The sequence below is a fragment of the Lissotriton vulgaris genome, chromosome 5 (genome assembly GCF_964263255.1).
Source record: "Lissotriton vulgaris chromosome 5, aLisVul1.2, whole genome shotgun sequence".
In the NCBI taxonomy this organism is placed as follows: Eukaryota; Metazoa; Chordata; class Amphibia; order Caudata; family Salamandridae; genus Lissotriton; species Lissotriton vulgaris.
In genome coordinates this window covers 15,072,123-15,098,668 of record NC_141693.1, presented here as the reverse complement: position 1 = coordinate 15,098,668, position 26,546 = coordinate 15,072,123, and the positions used below count along the sequence as shown (strand labels likewise).

General features: G+C 51.7%; 1 protein-coding gene across 1 annotated transcript in view; it reads right to left on the bottom strand.

The window, feature by feature from the left end:
• LOC147710000 (class I histocompatibility antigen, Gogo-OKO alpha chain-like) overlaps positions 1 to 26,546 on the bottom strand; it is a 341,396-nt gene that overhangs the window by 46,799 nt on the left and 268,051 nt on the right. Inside the window, exon 5 of the mRNA XM_086920677.1 lies at positions 780 to 887. Within this exon, the coding sequence (XP_086776803.1) occupies positions 780 to 887 (108 nt within the window). The remainder of the gene's footprint in view (positions 1 to 779; positions 888 to 26,546) is intronic.

The window sequence follows — 26,546 nt, the reverse complement described above, 5'->3', positions numbered from 1 at the left end:
CTATCAGCACAGCACACAGTACCCTGTACCCTCTCTCTGGGCACTGCTATCACGTCACAGCACACAGTACCTTGTACCCTCGCTCAGGGCACTGCTATCAGGCCACAGCACACAGGACCTTGTACCCTCTCTCAGGGCACTGGTATCACAACAGCACACAGTACCTTGTACCCTCCCTCAGGGCACTGCTATCAGGCCACAGCACACAGGACCTTGTACCCTCTCGCAGGGCACTGCCATCAGGCCACAGCACACAGGACCTTGTACCCTCCCTCAGGGCACTGGTATCACAACAGCACACAGTACGTTGTACCCTTTCGGAAGGTACCTCTATTAGGGTACACCGCGCAGTACACTCAGTGCTTTACAGCTTCCACATTGTCCTGGAGCTCCTCGCATCTCACTGGAAGCTGGTCCAGGAAGGCAACAGTGTTTCAACTGAGCAGCCAATTAGAATGGTTGAAACATGAAGGCCGATTTTCATTGGCAGAAGACTAGTAACTGTTACAATTTGGGGCAGATTCAAGATTTGTTCATGCATTGGAGTTGGAGACTGAGTAGTGAAATAGTGAAATAGTGCAGTCAGTGACCCTGCATCAGCAGTGCATCAACAAGGAAACACCTGCTCCACCCACCTCAGAGTAAAGGATGAAGGCCTCCAAGCATGGATGTGTCCCCACCCCTACTCCAAGAGACAGATGGTATTCACCTGCACCCTCACACATGAACCAGGAGGTGATGGTACCTCCCACTCACAGTATCAAACTGAATCCACTCACCTGATGTTTTCTTGTAGACAACCCAAACCACAGCAGCGATCAGTCCAACACCAACGAGGGCTCCAATGACGCCTGCGATAATGACCCCCATCGGAGGAGATTTCTCTTCTGTGGGACAGAGACGGACAGGAGCAGAGTTACAGGGCAGAAATCACTTAAAAGATATGAATTATGAGGCAGTAACACTAACACCAGCCAGGTATGAATATCTCTGTGAGTAAAGGGTCAGAGAGAGCCGTACCCTAAGCTGGGTACAGAGGCCGGATCCTATTACAGCTCAGGGTATACTCACTGTTCTGTAACCCTCCGCACTCACTCCTATCACACCACAGCACATGGTATACTCACTGCTCTGTAACCCTCCGCACTCACTCCTATCACACCACAGTCCACGGTATACTCACTGCCCTGTAACCCTCCGCGCTCACTCCTATCACACCACAGCCCATGGTATACTCACTGTTCTGTAACCCTCCGCACTCACTCCTATCACACCACAGTCCACGGTATACTCACTGCCCTGTAACCCTCCGCGCTCACTCCTATCACACCACAGCACATGGTATACTCACTGCTCTGTAACCCTCCGCACTCACTCCTATCACACCACAGTCCACGGTATACTCACTGCCCTGTAACCCTCCGCGCTCACTCCTATCACACCACAGCACATGGTATACTCACTGCTCTGTAACCCTCTGCACTCACTCCTATCACACCACAGTCCACGGTATACTCACTGCCCTGTAACCCTCCGCGCTCACTCCTATCACACCACAGCACATGGTATACTCACTGTTCTGTAACCCTCCGCGCTCACTCCTATCACACCACAGCACACGGTATACTCACTGTTCTGTAACCCTCCGCACTCACTCCTATCACACCACAGTCCACGGTATACTCACTGCCCTGTAACCCTCCGCGCTCACTCCTATCACACCACAGCACATGGTATACTCACTGTTCTGTAACCCTCCGCGCTCACTCCTATCACACCACAGCACACGGTATACTCACTGTTCTGTAACCCTCCGCACTCACTCCTATCACACCACAGTCCACGGTATACTCACTGCCCTGTAACCCTCCGCGCTCACTCCTATCACACCACAGCACATGGTATACTCACTGTTCTGTAACCCTCCGCGCTCACTCCTATCACACCACAGCACACGGTATACTCACTGTTCTGTAACCCTCCGCACTCACTGCTATCACACCACAGCACACGGTATACTCACTGCTCTGTAACCCTCCACACTCACTGCTATCACACCACAGCACACGGTATACTCACTGCTCTGTATCCCTCCGCACTTACTCCTATCACACCACAGCACACGGTATACTCACTGTTCTGTAACCCTCCGCACTCACTCCTATCACACCACAGTCCACGGTATACTCACTGCTCTGTAACCCTCCGCGCTCACTCCTGTCACACCACAGCCCATGGTATACTCACTGCTCTGTAACCCTCCACACTCACACCTATCACACCACAGCACATGGTATACTCAGTGCTCTGTAACCCTCCGCGCTCACTCCTATCACACCACAGCACATGGTATACTCACTGCTCTGTAACCCTCCACATTCACTCCTATCACACCACAGCACATGGTATACTCACTGCTCTGTAACCCTCCACACTCACTCCTATCACACCACAGCACATGGTATACTCACTGCTCTGTAACCCTCCACACTCACTCCTATCACAACACAGCACATGGTATACTCACTGCTCTGTAACCCTCCGCGCTCACTCCTCTCACACCACACCACAGCACATGGTATACTCACTGCTCTGTAACTCTCCGCGCTCACTCCTGTCACACCACAGCACATGGTATACTCAGTGCTCTGTAACCCTCCTCACTCACTCCTATCACACCACAGCACATGGTATACTCACTGCTCTGTAACCCTCCGCACTCACTCCTATCACACCATAGCCCACGGTATACTCACTGCTCTGTAACCCTCCGCACTCACTCCTATCACACCACAGCACATGGTATACTCACTGCTCTGTCACCCTCCGCACTCACTCCTATCACACCACAGCACATGGTATACTCACTGCTCTGTCACCCTCCGCACTCACTCCTATCACACCACAGCACATGGTATACTCACTGCTCTGTAACCCTCCGCGCTCACTCCTCTCACACCACACCACAGCATATGGTATACTCACTGCTCTGTAACCCTCCGCGCTCACTCCTGTCACACCACAGCACATGGTATACTCACTGCTCTGTAACCCTCCGCGCTCACTCCTGTCACACCACAGCCCATGGTATACTCACTGCTCTGTAACCCTCCACACTCACACCTATCACACCACAGCACATGGTATACTCAGTGCTCTGTAACCCTCCGCGCTCACTCCTATCACACCACAGCACATGGTATACTCACTGCTCTGTAACCCTCCACACTCACTACTATCACACCACAGCACATGGTATACTCAGTGCTCTGTAACCCTCCGCACTCACTCCTGTCACACCACAGCACATGGTATACTCAGTGCTCTGTAACCCTCCGCACTCACTCCTGTCACACCACAGCACATGGTATACTCACTGCTCTGTAACCCTCCGCACTCACTCCTGTCACACCACAGCACATGGTATACTCACTGCTCTGTAACCCTCCACACTCACTCCTATCACACCACAGTCCACGGTATACTCACTGCCCTGTAACCCTCCGCGCTCACTCCTATCACACCACAGCACATGGTATACTCACTGCTCTGTAACCCTCTGCACTCACTCCTATCACACCACAGTCCACGGTATACTCACTGCCCTGTAACCCTCCGCGCTCACTCCTATCACACCACAGCACATGGTATACTCACTGTTCTGTAACCCTCCGCGCTCACTCCTATCACACCACAGCACACGGTATACTCACTGTTCTGTAACCCTCCGCACTCACTCCTATCACACCACAGTCCACGGTATACTCACTGCCCTGTAACCCTCCGCGCTCACTCCTATCACACCACAGCACATGGTATACTCACTGTTCTGTAACCCTCCGCGCTCACTCCTATCACACCACAGCACACGGTATACTCACTGTTCTGTAACCCTCCGCACTCACTCCTATCACACCACAGTCCACGGTATACTCACTGCCCTGTAACCCTCCGCGCTCACTCCTATCACACCACAGCACATGGTATACTCACTGTTCTGTAACCCTCCGCGCTCACTCCTATCACACCACAGCACACGGTATACTCACTGTTCTGTAACCCTCCGCACTCACTGCTATCACACCACAGCACACGGTATACTCACTGCTCTGTAACCCTCCACACTCACTGCTATCACACCACAGCACACGGTATACTCACTGCTCTGTATCCCTCCGCACTTACTCCTATCACACCACAGCACACGGTATACTCACTGTTCTGTAACCCTCCGCACTCACTCCTATCACACCACAGTCCACGGTATACTCACTGCTCTGTAACCCTCCGCGCTCACTCCTGTCACACCACAGCCCATGGTATACTCACTGCTCTGTAACCCTCCACACTCACACCTATCACACCACAGCACATGGTATACTCAGTGCTCTGTAACCCTCCGCGCTCACTCCTATCACACCACAGCACATGGTATACTCACTGCTCTGTAACCCTCCACATTCACTCCTATCACACCACAGCACATGGTATACTCACTGCTCTGTAACCCTCCACACTCACTCCTATCACACCACAGCACATGGTATACTCACTGCTCTGTAACCCTCCACACTCACTCCTATCACAACACAGCACATGGTATACTCACTGCTCTGTAACCCTCCGCGCTCACTCCTCTCACACCACACCACAGCACATGGTATACTCACTGCTCTGTAACTCTCCGCGCTCACTCCTGTCACACCACAGCACATGGTATACTCAGTGCTCTGTAACCCTCCTCACTCACTCCTATCACACCACAGCACATGGTATACTCACTGCTCTGTAACCCTCCGCACTCACTCCTATCACACCATAGCCCACGGTATACTCACTGCTCTGTAACCCTCCGCACTCACTCCTATCACACCACAGCACATGGTATACTCACTGCTCTGTCACCCTCCGCACTCACTCCTATCACACCACAGCACATGGTATACTCACTGCTCTGTCACCCTCCGCACTCACTCCTATCACACCACAGCACATGGTATACTCACTGCTCTGTAACCCTCCGCGCTCACTCCTCTCACACCACACCACAGCATATGGTATACTCACTGCTCTGTAACCCTCCGCGCTCACTCCTGTCACACCACAGCACATGGTATACTCACTGCTCTGTAACCCTCCGCGCTCACTCCTGTCACACCACAGCCCATGGTATACTCACTGCTCTGTAACCCTCCACACTCACACCTATCACACCACAGCACATGGTATACTCAGTGCTCTGTAACCCTCCGCGCTCACTCCTATCACACCACAGCACATGGTATACTCACTGCTCTGTAACCCTCCACACTCACTACTATCACACCACAGCACATGGTATACTCAGTGCTCTGTAACCCTCCGCACTCACTCCTGTCACACCACAGCACATGGTATACTCAGTGCTCTGTAACCCTCCGCACTCACTCCTGTCACACCACAGCACATGGTATACTCACTGCTCTGTAACCCTCCGCACTCACTCCTGTCACACCACAGCACATGGTATACTCAGTGCTCTGTAACCCTCCGCACTCACTCCTGTCACACCACAGTCCATGGTATACTCAGTGCTCTGTAACCCTCCACACTCACATCTATCACACCACAGCACATGGTATACTCAGTGCTCTGTAACCCTCCGCGCTCACTCCTATCACACCACAGCACATGGTATACTCACTGCTCTGTAACCCTCCACACTCACACCTATAACACCACAGCACATGGTATACTCACTGCTCTGTAACCCTCCGCACTCACTCCTGTCACACCACAGCACATGGTATACTCAGTGCTCTGTAACCCTCCGCACTCACTCCTGTCACACCACAGTCCATGGTATACTCACTGCTCTGTAACCCTCACACTCACTCCTATCACAACACAGTCCACAGTATACTCACTGCTCTGTCACCCTCCGCACTCACTCCTATCACACCACAGCACATGGTATACTCACTGCTCTGTAACCCTCCGCGCTCACTCCTGTCACACCACAGCACATGGTATACTCACTGCTCTGTAACCCTCCGCGCTCACTCCTGTCACACCACAGCACATGGTATACTCACTGCTCTGTAACCCTCCACACTCACACCTATCACACCACAGCACATGGTATACTCAGTGCTCTGTAACCCTCCGCGCTCACTCCTATCACACCACAGCACATGGTATACTCACTGCTCTGTAACCCTCCACACTCACACCTATCACACCACAGCACATGGTATACTCACTGCTCTGTAACCCTCCGCACTCACTCCTGTCACACCACAGCACATGGTATACTCAGTGCTCTGTAACCCTCCGCACTCACTCCCGTCACACCACAGCACATGGTATACTCACTGCTCTGTAACCCTCAGCGCTCACTCCTATCACACCACAGCACATGGTATACTCACTGCTCTGTAACCCTCCGCGCTCACTCCTGTCACACCACAGCACATGGTATACTCACTGCTCTGTAACCCTCCACACTCACACCTATCACACCACAGCACATGGTATACTCAGTGCTCTGTAACCCTCCGCGCTCACTCCTGTCACACCACAGCACATGGTATACTCACTGCTCTGTAACCCTCCACACTCACACCTATCACACCACAGCACATGGTATACTCAGTGCTCTGTAACCCTCCACACTCACACCTATCACACCAAATCACATGGTATACTCAGTGCTCTGTAACCATCCGCACTCACTCCTATCACACCACAGCACATGGTATACTCACTGCTCTGTAACCCTCCACACTCACTCCTATCACACCACAGCACACGGTATACTCACTGCTCGGTAACCCTCCGTGCTCACTCCTATCACACCACAGCACATGGTATACTCACTGCTCTGTAACCCTCCACACTCACACCTATCACACCACAGCACATGGTATACTCACTGCTCTGTAACCTTCCTCACTCACTCCTATCACACCACAGCCCATGGTATACTCACTGCTCTGTAACCCTCCGCACTCACTCCTATCACACTGCAGTCCACGGTATACTCACTGCTCTGTAACCCTCCGCGCTCACTCCTGTCACACAACAGCACATGGTATACTCACTGCTCTGTAACCCTCCACACTCACTCCTATCACACCACAGCACATGGTATACTCACTGCTCTGTAACCCTCCACACTCACTCCTATCACACCACAGCACATGGTATACTCACTGCTCTGTAACCCTCCACACTCACTCCTATCACACCACAGCTCATGGTATACTCACTGCTCTGTAACCCTCCCCACTCTCTCCTATCACACCACAGCACATGGTATACTCACTGCTCTGTAACCCTCCGCACTCACTCCTATCACACCACAGCACATGGTATACTCACTGCTGTGTAACCCTCCACACTCACTCCTGTCACACCACAGCACATGGTATACTCACTGCTGTGTAACCCTCCGCACTCACTCCTATCACACCACAGCACATGGTATACTCACTGCTGTGTAACCCTCCACACTCACTCCTATCACACCACAGCACATGGTATACTCACTGCTCTGTAACCCTCACACTCACTCCTATCACACCACAGCACATGGTATACTCACTGCTCTGTAACCCTCCACACTCACTCCTATCACACCACAGCACATGGTATACTCACTGCTCTGTAACCCTCCACACTCACACCTATCACACCACAGCACATGGTATACTCACTGCTCTGTAACCTTCCTCACTCACTCCTATCACACCACAGCCCATGGTATACTCACTGCTCTGTAACCCTCCGCACTCACTCCTATCACACTGCAGTCCACGGTATACTCACTGCTCTGTAACCCTCCGCGCTCACTCCTGTCACACCACAGCACATGGTATACTCACTGCTCTGTAACCCTCCACACTCACTCCTATCACACCACAGCACATGGTATACTCACTGCTCTGTAACCCTCCACACTCACTCCTATCACACCACAGCACATGGTATACTCACTGCTCTGTAACCCTCCACACTCACTCCTATCACACCACAGCTCATGGTATACTCACTGCTCTGTAACCCTCCCCACTCTCTCCTATCACACCACAGCACATGGTATACTCACTGCTCTGTAACCCTCCACACTCACACCTATCACACCACAGCACATGGTATACTCACTGCTGTGTAACCCTCCACACTCACTCCTGTCACACCACAGCACATGGTATACTCACTGCTGTGTAACCCTCCGCACTCACTCCTATCACACCACAGCACATGGTATACTCACTGCTCTGTAACCCTCCACACTCACACCTATCACACCACAGCACATGGTATACTCAGTGCTCTGTAACCCTCCGCGCTCACTCCTATCACACCACAGCACATGGTATACTCACTGCTCTGTAACCCTCCACACTCACACCTATCACACCACAGCACATGGTATACTCACTGCTCTGTAACCCTCCGCACTCACTCCTGTCACACCACAGCACATGGTATACTCAGTGCTCTGTAACCCTCCGCACTCACTCCCGTCACACCACAGCACATGGTATACTCACTGCTCTGTAACCCTCAGCGCTCACTCCTATCACACCACAGCACATGGTATACTCACTGCTCTGTAACCCTCCGCGCTCACTCCTGTCACACCACAGCACATGGTATACTCACTGCTCTGTAACCCTCCACACTCACACCTATCACACCACAGCACATGGTATACTCAGTGCTCTGTAACCCTCCGCGCTCACTCCTGTCACACCACAGCACATGGTATACTCACTGCTCTGTAACCCTCCACACTCACACCTATCACACCACAGCACATGGTATACTCAGTGCTCTGTAACCCTCCACACTCACACCTATCACACCAAATCACATGGTATACTCAGTGCTCTGTAACCATCCGCACTCACTCCTATCACACCACAGCACATGGTATACTCACTGCTCTGTAACCCTCCACACTCACTCCTATCACACCACAGCACACGGTATACTCACTGCTCGGTAACCCTCCGTGCTCACTCCTATCACACCACAGCACATGGTATACTCACTGCTCTGTAACCCTCCACACTCACACCTATCACACCACAGCACATGGTATACTCACTGCTCTGTAACCTTCCTCACTCACTCCTATCACACCACAGCCCATGGTATACTCACTGCTCTGTAACCCTCCGCACTCACTCCTATCACACTGCAGTCCACGGTATACTCACTGCTCTGTAACCCTCTGCGCTCACTCCTGTCACACAACAGCACATGGTATACTCACTGCTCTGTAACCCTCCACACTCACTCCTATCACACCACAGCACATGGTATACTCACTGCTCTGTAACCCTCCACACTCACTCCTATCACACCACAGCACATGGTATACTCACTGCTCTGTAACCCTCCACACTCACTCCTATCACACCACAGCTCATGGTATACTCACTGCTCTGTAACCCTCCCCACTCTCTCCTATCACACCACAGCACATGGTATACTCACTGCTCTGTAACCCTCCGCACTCACTCCTATCACACCACAGCACATGGTATACTCACTGCTGTGTAACCCTCCACACTCACTCCTGTCACACCACAGCACATGGTATACTCACTGCTGTGTAACCCTCCGCACTCACTCCTATCACACCACAGCACATGGTATACTCACTGCTGTGTAACCCTCCACACTCACTCCTATCACACCACAGCACATGGTATACTCACTGCTCTGTAACCCTCACACTCACTCCTATCACACCACAGCACATGGTATACTCACTGCTCTGTAACCCTCCACACTCACTCCTATCACACCACAGCACATGGTATACTCAGTGCTCTGTAACCCTCCACATTCACTCCTATCACACCACAGCACACGGTATACTCACTGCTCGGTAACCCTCCGTGCTCACTCCTATCACACCACAGCACATGGTATACTCACTGCTCTGTAACCCTCCACACTCACACCTATCACACCACAGCACATGGTATACTCACTGCTCTGTAACCTTCCTCACTCACTCCTATCACACCACAGCCCATGGTATACTCACTGCTCTGTAACCCTCCGCACTCACTCCTATCACACTGCAGTCCACGGTATACTCACTGCTCTGTAACCCTCCGCGCTCACTCCTGTCACACCACAGCACATGGTATACTCACTGCTCTGTAACCCTCCACACTCACTCCTATCACACCACAGCACATGGTATACTCACTGCTCTGTAACCCTCCACACTCACTCCTATCACACCACAGCACATGGTATACTCACTGCTCTGTAACCCTCCACACTCACTCCTATCACACCACAGCTCATGGTATACTCACTGCTCTGTAACCCTCCCCACTCTCTCCTATCACACCACAGCACATGGTATACTCACTGCTCTGTAACCCTCCACACTCACACCTATCACACCACAGCACATGGTATACTCACTGCTGTGTAACCCTCCACACTCACTCCTGTCACACCACAGCACATGGTATACTCACTGCTGTGTAACCCTCCGCACTCACTCCTATCACACCACAGCACATGGTATACTCACTGCTGTGTAACCCTCCACACTCACTCCTATCACACCACAGCACATGGTATACTCACTGCTCTGTAACCCTCACACTCACTCCTATCACACCACAGCACATGGTATACTCACTGCTCTGTAACCCTCCACACTCACTCCTATCACACCACAGCACATGGTATACTCACTGCTGTGTAACCCTCCACATTCACTCCTATCACACCACAGCACATGGTATACTCACTGCTGTGTAACCCTCCGCACTCACTCCTATCACACCACAGTCCATGGTATACTCACTGCTCTGTAACCCTCCGCACTCACTCCTATCACACCACAGCACATGGTATACTCACTGCTGTGTAACCCTCCACACTCACTCCTATCACACCACAGCACATGGTATACTCACTGCTCTGTAACCCTCACACTCACTCCTATCACACCACAGCACATGGTATACTCACTGCTCTGTAACCCTCCACACTCACTCCTATCACACCACAGCACATGGTATACTCACTGCTGTGTAACCCTCCACACTCACTCCTATCACACCACAGCACATGGTATACTCACTGCTCTGTAACCCTCCGCACTCACTCCTATCACACCACAGTCCATGGTATACTCACTGCTCTGTAACCCTCCGCGCTCACTCCTATCACACCACAGCACATGGTATACTCAGTGCTCTGTAACCCTCCGCACTCACTCCTATCACACCACAGCACACGGTATACTCACTGCACTGTAACCCTCCGCACTCACTCCTATCACACCGCAGCACATGGTATACTCACTGCTCTGTAACCCTCCACACTCACTCCTATCACACCGCAGCACATGGTATACTCACTGCTCTGTAACCCTCCACACTCACTCCTATCACACCACATTCCATGGTATACTCACTGCTTTGTAACCCTCCGCACTCACTCCTATCACACCACAGCCCACGGTATACTCACTGCTCTGTAACCCTCCGCGCTCACTCCTATCAAACCACAGCACATGGTATACTCACTGCTCTGTAACCCTCCGCACTCACTCCTATGACACCGCAGCACATGGTATACTCACTGCTCTGTAACCCTCTGTACTCACTCCTATCACACCACAGCACATGGTATACTCACTGCTCTGTAACCCTCCACACTCACTCCTATCACACCACAGCACATGGTATACTCACTGCTCTGTAACCCTCCACACTCACTCCTATCACACCACAGCACATGGTATACTCACTGCTATGTAACCCTCCGCGCTCACTCGTATCACACCACAGCACACGGTATACTCACTGCTCTGTAACCCTCCGCACTCACTCCTATCACACCACAGCCCATGGTATACTCACTGCTCTGTAACCCTCTGCGGTCACTCCTATCACACCACAGCACATGGTATACTCACTGCTCTGTAACCCTCTGCGGTCACTCCTATCACACCACAGCACATGGTATACTCACTGCTCTGTAACCCTCTGCGGTCACTCCTATCACACCACAGCACATGGTATACTCACTGCTCTGTAACCCTCTGCACTCACTCCTATCACACCACAGCACATGGTATACTCACTGTTCTGTAACCCTCCGCGCTCACTCCTATCACACCACAGCACATGGTATACTTACTGCTCTGTAACCCTCCGCACTCACTCCTATCACACCACAGCACACGGTATACTCACTGTTCTGTAACCCTCCGCGCTCACTCCTATCACACCACAGCACATGGTATACTCACTGTTCTGTAACCCTCCGCGCTCACTCCTATCACACCACAGCACACGGTATACTCACTGTTCTGTAACCCTCCGCGCTCACTCCTATCACACCACAGCACATGGTATAATCACTGTTCTGTAACCCTCCGCGCTCACTCCTATCACACCACAGCACACGGTATACTCACTGTTCTGTAACCCTCCGCACTCACTCCTATCACACCACAGTCCACGGTATACTCACTGTTCTGTAACCCTCCGCACTCACTCCTATCACACCACAGCACACGGTATACTCACTGCCCTGTAACCCTCCGCGCTCACTCCTATCACACCACAGCACATGGTATACTCACTGTTCTGTAACCCTCCGCGCTCACTCCTATCACACCACAGCACACGGTATACTCACTGTTCTGTAACCCTCCGCACTCACTCCTATCACACCACAGTCCACGGTATACTCACTGTTCTGTAACCCTCCGCACTCACTCCTATCACACCACAGCACACGGTATACTCACTGCTCTGTAACCCTCCGCACTCACTCCTATCACACTGCAGTCCACGGTATACTCACTGCTCTGTAACCCTCCGCGCTCACTCCTGTCACACCACAGCACATGGTATACTCACTGCTCTGTAACCCTCCACACTCACTCCTATCACACCACAGCACATGGTATACTCACTGCTCTGTAACCCTCCACACTCACTCCTATCACACCACAGCACATGGTATACTCACTGCTCTGTAACCCTCCACACTCACTCCTATCACACCACAGTTCATGGTATACTCACTGCTCTGTAACCCTCCCCACTCTCTCCTATCACACCACAGCACATGGTATACTCACTGCTCTGTAACCCTCCACACTCACACCTATCACACCACAGCACATGGTATACTCACTGCTGTGTAACCCTCCACACTCACTCCTGTCACACCACAGCACATGGTATACTCACTGCTGTGTAACCCTCCGCACTCACTCCTATCACACCACAGCACATGGTATACTCACTGCTCTGTAACCCTCCACACTCACACCTATCACACCACAGCACATGGTATACTCAGTGCTCTGTAACCCTCCGCGCTCACTCCTATCACACCACAGCACATGGTATACTCACTGCTCTGTAACCCTCCACACTCACACCTATCACACCACAGCACATGGTATACTCACTGCTCTGTAACCCTCCGCACTCACTCCTGTCACACCACAGCACATGGTATACTCAGTGCTCTGTAACCCTCCGCACTCACTCCCGTCACACCACAGCACATGGTATACTCACTGCTCTGTAACCCTCAGCGCTCACTCCTATCACACCACAGCACATGGTATACTCACTGCTCTGTAACCCTCCGCGCTCACTCCTGTCACACCACAGCACATGGTATACTCACTGCTCTGTAACCCTCCACACTCACACCTATCACACCACAGCACATGGTATACTCAGTGCTCTGTAACCCTCCGCGCTCACTCCTGTCACACCACAGCACATGGTATACTCACTGCTCTGTAACCCTCCACACTCACACCTATCACACCACAGCACATGGTATACTCAGTGCTCTGTAACCCTCCACACTCACACCTATCACACCAAATCACATGGTATACTCAGTGCTCTGTAACCATCCGCACTCACTCCTATCACACCACAGCACATGGTATACTCACTGCTCTGTAACCCTCCACACTCACTCCTATCACACCACAGCACACGGTATACTCACTGCTCGGTAACCCTCCGTGCTCACTCCTATCACACCACAGCACATGGTATACTCACTGCTCTGTAACCCTCCACACTCACACCTATCACACCACAGCACATGGTATACTCACTGCTCTGTAACCTTCCTCACTCACTCCTATCACACCACAGCCCATGGTATACTCACTGCTCTGTAACCCTCCGCACTCACTCCTATCACACTGCAGTCCACGGTATACTCACTGCTCTGTAACCCTCTGCGCTCACTCCTGTCACACAACAGCACATGGTATACTCACTGCTCTGTAACCCTCCACACTCACTCCTATCACACCACAGCACATGGTATACTCACTGCTCTGTAACCCTCCACACTCACTCCTATCACACCACAGCACATGGTATACTCACTGCTCTGTAACCCTCCACACTCACTCCTATCACACCACAGCTCATGGTATACTCACTGCTCTGTAACCCTCCCCACTCTCTCCTATCACACCACAGCACATGGTATACTCACTGCTCTGTAACCCTCCGCACTCACTCCTATCACACCACAGCACATGGTATACTCACTGCTGTGTAACCCTCCACACTCACTCCTGTCACACCACAGCACATGGTATACTCACTGCTGTGTAACCCTCCGCACTCACTCCTATCACACCACAGCACATGGTATACTCACTGCTGTGTAACCCTCCACACTCACTCCTATCACACCACAGCACATGGTATACTCACTGCTCTGTAACCCTCACACTCACTCCTATCACACCACAGCACATGGTATACTCACTGCTCTGTAACCCTCCACACTCACTCCTATCACACCACAGCACATGGTATACTCAGTGCTCTGTAACCCTCCACATTCACTCCTATCACACCACAGCACACGGTATACTCACTGCTCGGTAACCCTCCGTGCTCACTCCTATCACACCACAGCACATGGTATACTCACTGCTCTGTAACCCTCCACACTCACACCTATCACACCACAGCACATGGTATACTCACTGCTCTGTAACCTTCCTCACTCACTCCTATCACACCACAGCCCATGGTATACTCACTGCTCTGTAACCCTCCGCACTCACTCCTATCACACTGCAGTCCACGGTATACTCACTGCTCTGTAACCCTCCGCGCTCACTCCTATCACACCACAGCACATGGTATACTCACTGCTCTGTAACCCTCCACACTCACTCCTATCACACCACAGCACATGGTATACTCACTGCTCTGTAACCCTCCACACTCACTCCTATCACACCACAGCTCATGGTATACTCACTGCTCTGTAACCCTCCCCACTCTCTCCTATCACACCACAGCACATGGTATACTCACTGCTCTGTAACCCTCCACACTCACACCTATCACACCACAGCACATGGTATACTCACTGCTCTGTAACCCTCCACACTCACTCCTATCACACCACAGCACATGGTATACTCACTGCTGTGTAACCCTCCACATTCACTCCTATCACACCACAGCACATGGTATACTCACTGCTGTGTAACCCTCCGCACTCACTCCTATCACACCACAGTCCATGGTATACTCACTGCTCTGTAACCCTCCGCACTCACTCCTATCACACCACAGCACATGGTATACTCACTGCTGTGTAACCCTCCACACTCACTCCTATCACACCACAGCACATGGTATACTCACTGCTCTGTAACCCTCACACTCACTCCTATCACACCACAGCACATGGTATACTCACTGCTCTGTAACCCTCCACACTCACTCCTATCACACCACAGCACATGGTATACTCACTGCTGTGTAACCCTCCACACTCACTCCTATCACACCACAGCACATGGTATACTCACTGCTCTGTAACCCTCCGCACTCACTCCTATCACACCACAGTCCATGGTATACTCACTGCTCTGTAACCCTCCGCGCTCACTCCTATCACACCACAGCACATGGTATACTCAGTGCTCTGTAACCCTCCGCACTCACTCCTATCACACCACAGCACACGGTATACTCACTGCACTGTAACCCTCCGCACTCACTCCTATCACACCGCAGCACATGGTATACTCACTGCTCTGTAACCCTCCACACTCACTCCTATCACACCGCAGCACATGGTATACTCACTGCTCTGTAACCCTCCACACTCACTCCTATCACACCACAGCACATGGTATACTCAGTGCTCTGTAACCCTCCGCACTCACTCCTATCACACTGCAGTCCACGGTATACTCACTGCTCTGTAACCCTCCGCGCTCACTCCTGTCACACCACAGCACATGGTATACTCACTGCTCTGTAACCCTCCACACTCACTCCTATCACACCACAGCACATGGTATACTCACTGCTCTGTAACCCTCCACACTCACTCCTATCACACCACAGCACATGGTATACTCACTGCTCTGTAACCCTCCACACTCACTCCTATCACACCACAGCTCATGGTATACTCACTGCTCTGTAACCCTCCCCACTCTCTCCTATCACACCACAGCACATGGTATACTCACTGCTCTGTAACCCTCCACACTCACACCTATCACACCACAGCACATGGTATACTCACTGCTGTGTAACCCTCCACACTCACTCCTGTCACACCACAGCACATGGTATACTCACTGCTGTGTAACCCTCCGCACTCACTCCTATCACACCACAGCACATGGTATACTCACTGCTGTGTAACCCTCCACACTCACTCCTATCACACCACAGCACATGGTATACTCACTGCTCTGTAACCCTCACACTCACTCCTATCACACCACAGCACATGGTATACTCACTGCTCTGTAACCCTCCACACTCACTCCTATCACACCACAGCACATGGTATACTCACTGCTGTGTAACCCTCCACATTCACTCCTATCACACCACAGCACATGGTATACTCACTGCTGTGTAACCCTCCGCACTCACTCCTATCACACCACAGTCCATGGTATACTCACTGCTCTGTAACCCTCCGCACTCACTCCTATCACACCACAGCACATGGTATACTCACTGCTGTGTAACCCTCCACACTCACTCCTATCACACCACAGCACATGGTATACTCACTGCTCTGTAACCCTCACACTCACTCCTATCACACCACAGCACATGGTATACTCACTGCTCTGTAACCCTCCACACTCACTCCTATCACACCACAGCACATGGTATACTCACTGCTGTGTAACCCTCCACACTCACTCCTATCACACCACAGCACATGGTATACTCACTGCTCTGTAACCCTCCGCACTCACTCCTATCACACCACAGTCCATGGTATACTCACTGCTCTGTAACCCTCCGCGCTCACTCCTATCACACCACAGCACATGGTATACTCAGTGCTCTGTAACCCTCCGCACTCACTCCTATCACACCACAGCACACGGTATACTCACTGCACTGTAACCCTCCGCACTCACTCCTATCACACCGCAGCACATGGTATACTCACTGCTCTGTAACCCTCCACACTCACTCCTATCACACCGCAGCACATGGTATACTCACTGCTCTGTAACCCTCCACACTCACTCCTATCACACCACATTCCATGGTATACTCACTGCTTTGTAACCCTCCGCACTCACTCCTATCACACCACAGCCCACGGTATACTCACTGCTCTGTAACCCTCCGCGCTCACTCCTATCAAACCACAGCACATGGTATACTCACTGCTCTGTAACCCTCCGCACTCACTCCTATGACACCGCAGCACATGGTATACTCACTGCTCTGTAACCCTCTGTACTCACTCCTATCACACCACAGCACATGGTATACTCACTGCTCTGTAACCCTCCACACTCACTCCTATCACACCACAGCACATGGTATACTCACTGCTCTGTAACCCTCCACACTCACTCCTATCACACCACAGCACATGGTATACTCACTGCTATGTAACCCTCCGCGCTCACTCGTATCACACCACAGCACACGGTATACTCACTGCTCTGTAACCCTCCGCACTCACTCCTATCACACCACAGCCCATGGTATACTCACTGCTCTGTAACCCTCTGCGGTCACTCCTATCACACCACAGCACATGGTATACTCACTGCTCTGTAACCCTCTGCGGTCACTCCTATCACACCACAGCACATGGTATACTCACTGCTCTGTAACCCTCTGCACAGCACATGGTATACTCACTGTTCTGTAACCCTCCGCGCTCACTCCTATCACACCACAGCACATGGTATACTTACTGCTCTGTAACCCTCCGCACTCACTCCTATCACACCACAGCACACGGTATACTCACTGCTCTGTAACCCTCCGCGCTCACTCCTATCACACCACAGCACATGGTATACTCACTGTTCTGTAACCCTCCGCGCTCACTCCTATCACACCACAGCACACGGTATACTCACTGTTCTGTAACCCTCCGCGCTCACTCCTATCACACCACAGCACATGGTATAATCACTGTTCTGTAACCCTCCGCGCTCACTCCTATCACACCACAGCACACGGTATACTCACTGTTCTGTAACCCTCCGCACTCACTCCTATCACACCACAGTCCACGGTATACTCACTGTTCTGTAACCCTCCGCACTCACTCCTATCACACCACAGCACACGGTATACTCACTGCCCTGTAACCCTCCGCGCTCACTCCTATCACACCACAGCACATGGTATACTCACTGTTCTGTAACCCTCCGCGCTCACTCCTATCACACCACAGCACACGGTATACTCACTGTTCTGTAACCCTCCGCACTCACTCCTATCACACCACAGTCCACGGTATACTCACTGTTCTGTAACCCTCCGCACTCACTCCTATCACACCACAGCACACGGTATACTCACTGCTCTGTAACCCTCCGCACTCACTCCTATCACACTGCAGTCCACGGTATACTCACTGCTCTGTAACCCTCCGCGCTCACTCCTGTCACACCACAGCACATGGTATACTCACTGCTCTGTAACCCTCCACACTCACTCCTATCACACCACAGCACATGGTATACTCACTGCTCTGTAACCCTCCACACTCACTCCTATCACACCACAGCACATGGTATACTCACTGCTCTGTAACCCTCCACACTCACTCCTATCACACCACAGTTCATGGTATACTCACTGCTCTGTAACCCTCCCCACTCTCTCCTATCACACCACAGCACATGGTATACTCACTGCTCTGTAACCCTCCACACTCACACCTATCACACCACAGCACATGGTATACTCACTGCTGTGTAACCCTCCACACTCACTCCTGTCACACCACAGCACATGGTATACTCACTGCTGTGTAACCCTCCGCACTCACTCCTATCACACCACAGCACATGGTATACTCACTGCTCTGTAACCCTCCACACTCACACCTATCACACCACAGCACATGGTATACTCAGTGCTCTGTAACCCTCCGCGCTCACTCCTATCACACCACAGCACATGGTATACTCACTGCTCTGTAACCCTCCACACTCACACCTATCACACCACAGCACATGGTATACTCACTGCTCTGTAACCCTCCGCACTCACTCCTGTCACACCACAGCACATGGTATACTCAGTGCTCTGTAACCCTCCGCACTCACTCCCGTCACACCACAGCACATGGTATACTCACTGCTCTGTAACCCTCAGCGCTCACTCCTATCACACCACAGCACATGGTATACTCACTGCTCTGTAACCCTCCGCGCTCACTCCTGTCACACCACAGCACATGGTATACTCACTGCTCTGTAACCCTCCACACTCACACCTATCACACCACAGCACATGGTATACTCAGTGCTCTGTAACCCTCCGCGCTCACTCCTGTCACACCACAGCACATGGTATACTCACTGCTCTGTAACCCTCCACACTCACACCTATCACACCACAGCACATGGTATACTCAGTGCTCTGTAACCCTCCACACTCACACCTATCACACCAAATCACATGGTATACTCAGTGCTCTGTAACCATCCGCACTCACTCCTATCACACCACAGCACATGGTATACTCACTGCTCTGTAACCCTCCACACTCACTCCTATCACACCACAGCACACGGTATACTCACTGCTCGGTAACCCTCCGTGCTCACTCCTATCACACCACAGCACATGGTATACTCACTGCTCTGTAACCCTCCACACTCACACCTATCACACCACAGCACATGGTATACTCACTGCTCTGTAACCTTCCTCACTCACTCCTATCACACCACAGCCCATGGTATACTCACTGCTCTGTAACCCTCCGCACTCACTCCTATCACACTGCAGTCCACGGTATACTCACTGCTCTGTAACCCTCTGCGCTCACTCCTGTCACACAACAGCACATGGTATACTCACTGCTCTGTAACCCTCCACACTCACTCCTATCACACCACAGCACATGGTATACTCACTGCTCTGTAACCCTCCACACTCACTCCTATCACACCACAGCACATGGTATACTCACTGCTCTGTAACCCTCCACACTCACTCCTATCACACCACAGCTCATGGTATACTCACTGCTCTGTAACCCTCCCCACTCTCTCCTATCACACCACAGCACATGGTATACTCACTGCTCTGTAACCCTCCACACTCACTCCTATCACACCACAGCACATGGTATACTCACTGCTGTGTAACCCTCCACACTCACTCCTGTCACACCACAGCACATGGTATACTCACTGCTGTGTAACCCTCCGCACTCACTCCTATCACACCACAGCACATGGTATACTCACTGCTGTGTAACCCTCCACACTCACTCCTATCACACCACAGCACATGGTATACTCACTGCTCTGTAACCCTCACACTCACTCCTATCACACCACAGCACATGGTATACTCACTGCTCTGTAACCCTCCACACTCACTCCTATCACACCACAGCACATGGTATACTCAGTGCTCTGTAACCCTCCACATTCACTCCTATCACACCACAGCACACGGTATACTCACTGCTCGGTAACCCTCCGTGCTCACTCCTATCACACCACAGCACATGGTATACTCACTGCTCTGTAACCCTCCACACTCACACCTATCACACCACAGCACATGGTATACTCACTGCTCTGTAACCTTCCTCACTCACTCCTATCACACCACAGCCCATGGTATACTCACTGCTCTGTAACCCTCCGCACTCACTCCTATCACACTGCAGTCCACGGTATACTCACTGCTCTGTAACCCTCCGCGCTCACTCCTATCACACCACAGCACATGGTATACTCACTGCTCTGTAACCCTCCACACTCACTCCTATCACACCACAGCACATGGTATACTCACTGCTCTGTAACCCTCCACACTCACTCCTATCACACCACAGCTCATGGTATACTCACTGCTCTGTAACCCTCCCCACTCTCTCCTATCACACCACAGCACATGGTATACTCACTGCTCTGTAACCCTCCACACTCACACCTATCACACCACAGCACATGGTATACTCACTGCTCTGTAACCCTCCACACTCACTCCTATCACACCACAGCACATGGTATACTCACTGCTGTGTAACCCTCCACATTCACTCCTATCACACCACAGCACATGGTATACTCACTGCTGTGTAACCCTCCGCACTCACTCCTATCACACCACAGTCCATGGTATACTCACTGCTCTGTAACCCTCCGCACTCACTCCTATCACACCACAGCACATGGTATACTCACTGCTGTGTAACCCTCCACACTCACTCCTATCACACCACAGCACATGGTATACTCACTGCTCTGTAACCCTCACACTCACTCCTATCACACCACAGCACATGGTATACTCACTGCTCTGTAACCCTCCACACTCACTCCTATCACACCACAGCACATGGTATACTCACTGCTGTGTAACCCTCCACACTCACTCCTATCACACCACAGCACATGGTATACTCACTGCTCTGTAACCCTCCGCACTCACTCCTATCACACCACAGTCCATGGTATACTCACTGCTCTGTAACCCTCCGCGCTCACTCCTATCACACCACAGCACATGGTATACTCAGTGCTCTGTAACCCTCCGCACTCACTCCTATCACACCACAGCACACGGTATACTCACTGCACTGTAACCCTCCGCACTCACTCCTATCACACCGCAGCACATGGTATACTCACTGCTCTGTAACCCTCCACACTCACTCCTATCACACCGCAGCACATGGTATACTCACTGCTCTGTAACCCTCCACACTCACTCCTATCACACCACATTCCATGGTATACTCACTGCTTTGTAACCCTCCGCACTCACTCCTATCACACCACAGCCCACGGTATACTCACTGCTCTGTAACCCTCCGCGCTCACTCCTATCAAACCACAGCACATGGTATACTCACTGCTCTGTAACCCTCCGCACTCACTCCTATGACACCGCAGCACATGGTATACTCACTGCTCTGTAACCCTCTGTACTCACTCCTATCACACCACAGCACATGGTATACTCACTGCTCTGTAACCCTCCACACTCACTCCTATCACACCACAGCACATGGTATACTCACTGCTCTGTAACCCTCCACACTCACTCCTATCACACCACAGCACATGGTATACTCACTGCTATGTAACCCTCCGCGCTCACTCGTATCACACCACAGCACACGGTATACTCACTGCTCTGTAACCCTCCGCACTCACTCCTATCACACCACAGCCCATGGTATACTCACTGCTCTGTAACCCTCTGCGGTCACTCCTATCACACCACAGCACATGGTATACTCACTGCTCTGTAACCCTCTGCGGTCACTCCTATCACACCACAGCACATGGTATACTCACTGCTCTGTAACCCTCTGCGGTCACTCCTATCACACCACAGCACATGGTATACTCACTGCTCTGTAACCCTCTGCACTCACTCCTATCACACCACAGCACATGGTATACTCACTGTTCTGTAACCCTCCGCGCTCACTCCTATCACACCACAGCACATGGTATACTTACTGCTCTGTAACCCTCCGCACTCACTCCTATCACACCACAGCACACGGTATACTCACTGTTCTGTAACCCTCCGCGCTCACTCCTATCACACCACAGCACATGGTATACTCACTGTTCTGTAACCCTCCGCGCTCACTCCTATCACACCACAGCACACGGTATACTCACTGTTTTGTAACCCTCCGCGCTCACTCCTATCACACCACAGCACATGGTATAATCACTGTTCTGTAACCCTCCGCGCTCACTCCTATCACACCACAGCACACGGTATACTCACTGTTCTGTAACCCTCCGCACTCACTCCTATCACACCACAGTCCACGGTATACTCACTGTTCTGTAACCCTCCGCACTCACTCCTATCACACCACAGCACACGGTATACTCACTGCCCTGTAACCCTCCGCGCTCACTCCTATCACACCACAGCACATGGTATACTCACTGTTCTGTAACCCTCCGCGCTCACTCCTATCACACCACAGCACACGGTATACTCACTGTTCTGTAACCCTCCGCACTCACTCCTATCACACCACAGTCCACGGTATACTCACTGTTCTGTAACCCTCCGCACTCACTCCTATCACACCACAGCACACGGTATACTCACTGCTCTGTAACCCTCCGCACTCACTCCTATCACACTGCAGTCCACGGTATACTCACTGCTCTGTAACCCTCCGCGCTCACTCCTGTCACACCACAGCACATGGTATACTCACTGCTCTGTAACCCTCCACACTCACTCCTATCACACCACAGCACATGGTATACTCACTGCTCTGTAACCCTCCACACTCACTCCTATCACACCACAGCACATGGTATACTCACTGCTCTGTAACCCTCCACACTCACTCCTATCACACCACAGTTCATGGTATACTCACTGCTCTGTAACCCTCCCCACTCTCTCCTATCACACCACAGCACATGGTATACTCACTGCTCTGTAACCCTCCACACTCACACCTATCACACCACAGCACATGGTATACTCACTGCTGTGTAACCCTCCACACTCACTCCTGTCACACCACAGCACATGGTATACTCACTGCTGTGTAACCCTCCGCACTCACTCCTATCACACCACAGCACATGGTATACTCACTGCTCTGTAACCCTCCACACTCACACCTATCACACCACAGCACATGGTATACTCAGTGCTCTGTAACCCTCCGCGCTCACTCCTATCACACCACAGCACATGGTATACTCACTGCTCTGTAACCCTCCACACTCACACCTATCACACCACAGCACATGGTATACTCACTGCTCTGTAACCCTCCGCACTCACTCCTGTCACACCACAGCACATGGTATACTCAGTGCTCTGTAACCCTCCGCACTCACTCCCGTCACACCACAGCACATGGTATACTCACTGCTCTGTAACCCTCAGCGCTCACTCCTATCACACCACAGCACATGGTATACTCACTGCTCTGTAACCCTCCGCGCTCACTCCTGTCACACCACAGCACATGGTATACTCACTGCTCTGTAACCCTCCACACTCACACCTATCACACCACAGCACATGGTATACTCAGTGCTCTGTAACCCTCCGCGCTCACTCCTGTCACACCACAGCACATGGTATACTCACTGCTCTGTAACCCTCCACACTCACACCTATCACACCACAGCACATGGTATACTCAGTGCTCTGTAACCCTCCACACTCACACCTATCACACCAAATCACATGGTATACTCAGTGCTCTGTAACCATCCGCACTCACTCCTATCACACCACAGCACATGGTATACTCACTGCTCTGTAACCCTCCACACTCACTCCTATCACACCACAGCACACGGTATACTCACTGCTCGGTAACCCTCCGTGCTCACTCCTATTACACCACAGCACATGGTATACTCACTGCTCTGTAATCCTCCACACTCACACCTATCACACCACAGCACATGGTATACTCACTGCTCTGTAACCTTCCTCACTCACTCCTATCACACCACAGCCCATGGTATACTCACTGCTCTGTAACCCTCCGCACTCACTCCTATCACACTGCAGTCCACGGTATACTCACTGCTCTGTAACCCTCTGCGCTCACTCCTGTCACACAACAGCACATGGTATACTCACTGCTCTGTAACCCTCCACACTCACTCCTATCACACCACAGCACATGGTATACTCACTGCTCTGTAACCCTCCACACTCACTCCTATCACACCACAGCACATGGTATACTCACTGCTCTGTAACCCTCCACACTCACTCCTATCACACCACAGCTCATGGTATACTCACTGCTCTGTAACCCTCCCCACTCTCTCCTATCACACCACAGCACATGGTATACTCACTGCTCTGTAACCCTCCGCACTCACTCCTATCACACCACAGCACATGGTATACTCACTGCTGTGTAACCCTCCACACTCACTCCTGTCACACCACAGCACATGGTATACTCACTGCTGTGTAACCCTCCGCACTCACTCCTATCACACCACAGCACATGGTATACTCACTGCTGTGTAACCCTCCACACTCACTCCTATCACACCACAGCACATGGTATACTCACTGCTCTGTAACCCTCACACTCACTCCTATCACACCACAGCACATGGTATACTCACTGCTCTGTAACCCTCCACACTCACTCCTATCACACCACAGCACATGGTATACTCAGTGCTCTGTAACCCTCCACATTCACTCCTATCACACCACAGCACACGGTATACTCACTGCTCGGTAACCCTCCGTGCTCACTCCTATCACACCACAGCACATGGTATACTCACTGCTCTGTAACCCTCCACACTCACACCTATCACACCACAGCACATGGTATACTCACTGCTCTGTAACCTTCCTCACTCACTCCTATCACACCACAGCCCATGGTATACTCACTGCTCTGTAACCCTCCGCACTCACTCCTATCACACTGCAGTCCACGGTATACTCACTGCTCTGTAACCCTCCGCGCTCACTCCTGTCACACCACAGCACATGGTATACTCACTGCTCTGTAACCCTCCACACTCACTCCTATCACACCACAGCACATGGTATACTCACTGCTCTGTAACCCTCCACACTCACTCCTATCACACCACAGCACATGGTATACTCACTGCTCTGTAACCCTCCACACTCACTCCTATCACACCACAGCTCATGGTATACTCACTGCTCTGTAACCCTCCCCACTCTCTCCTATCACACCACAGCACATGGTATACTCACTGCTCTGTAACCCTCCACACTCACACCTATCACACCACAGCACATGGTATACTCACTGCTGTGTAACCCTCCACACTCACTCCTGTCACACCACAGCACATGGTATACTCACTGCTGTGTAACCCTCCGCACTCACTCCTATCACACCACAGCACATGGTATACTCACTGCTGTGTAACCCTCCACACTCACTCCTATCACACCACAGCACATGGTATACTCACTGCTCTGTAACCCTCACACTCACTCCTATCACACCACAGCACATGGTATACTCACTGCTCT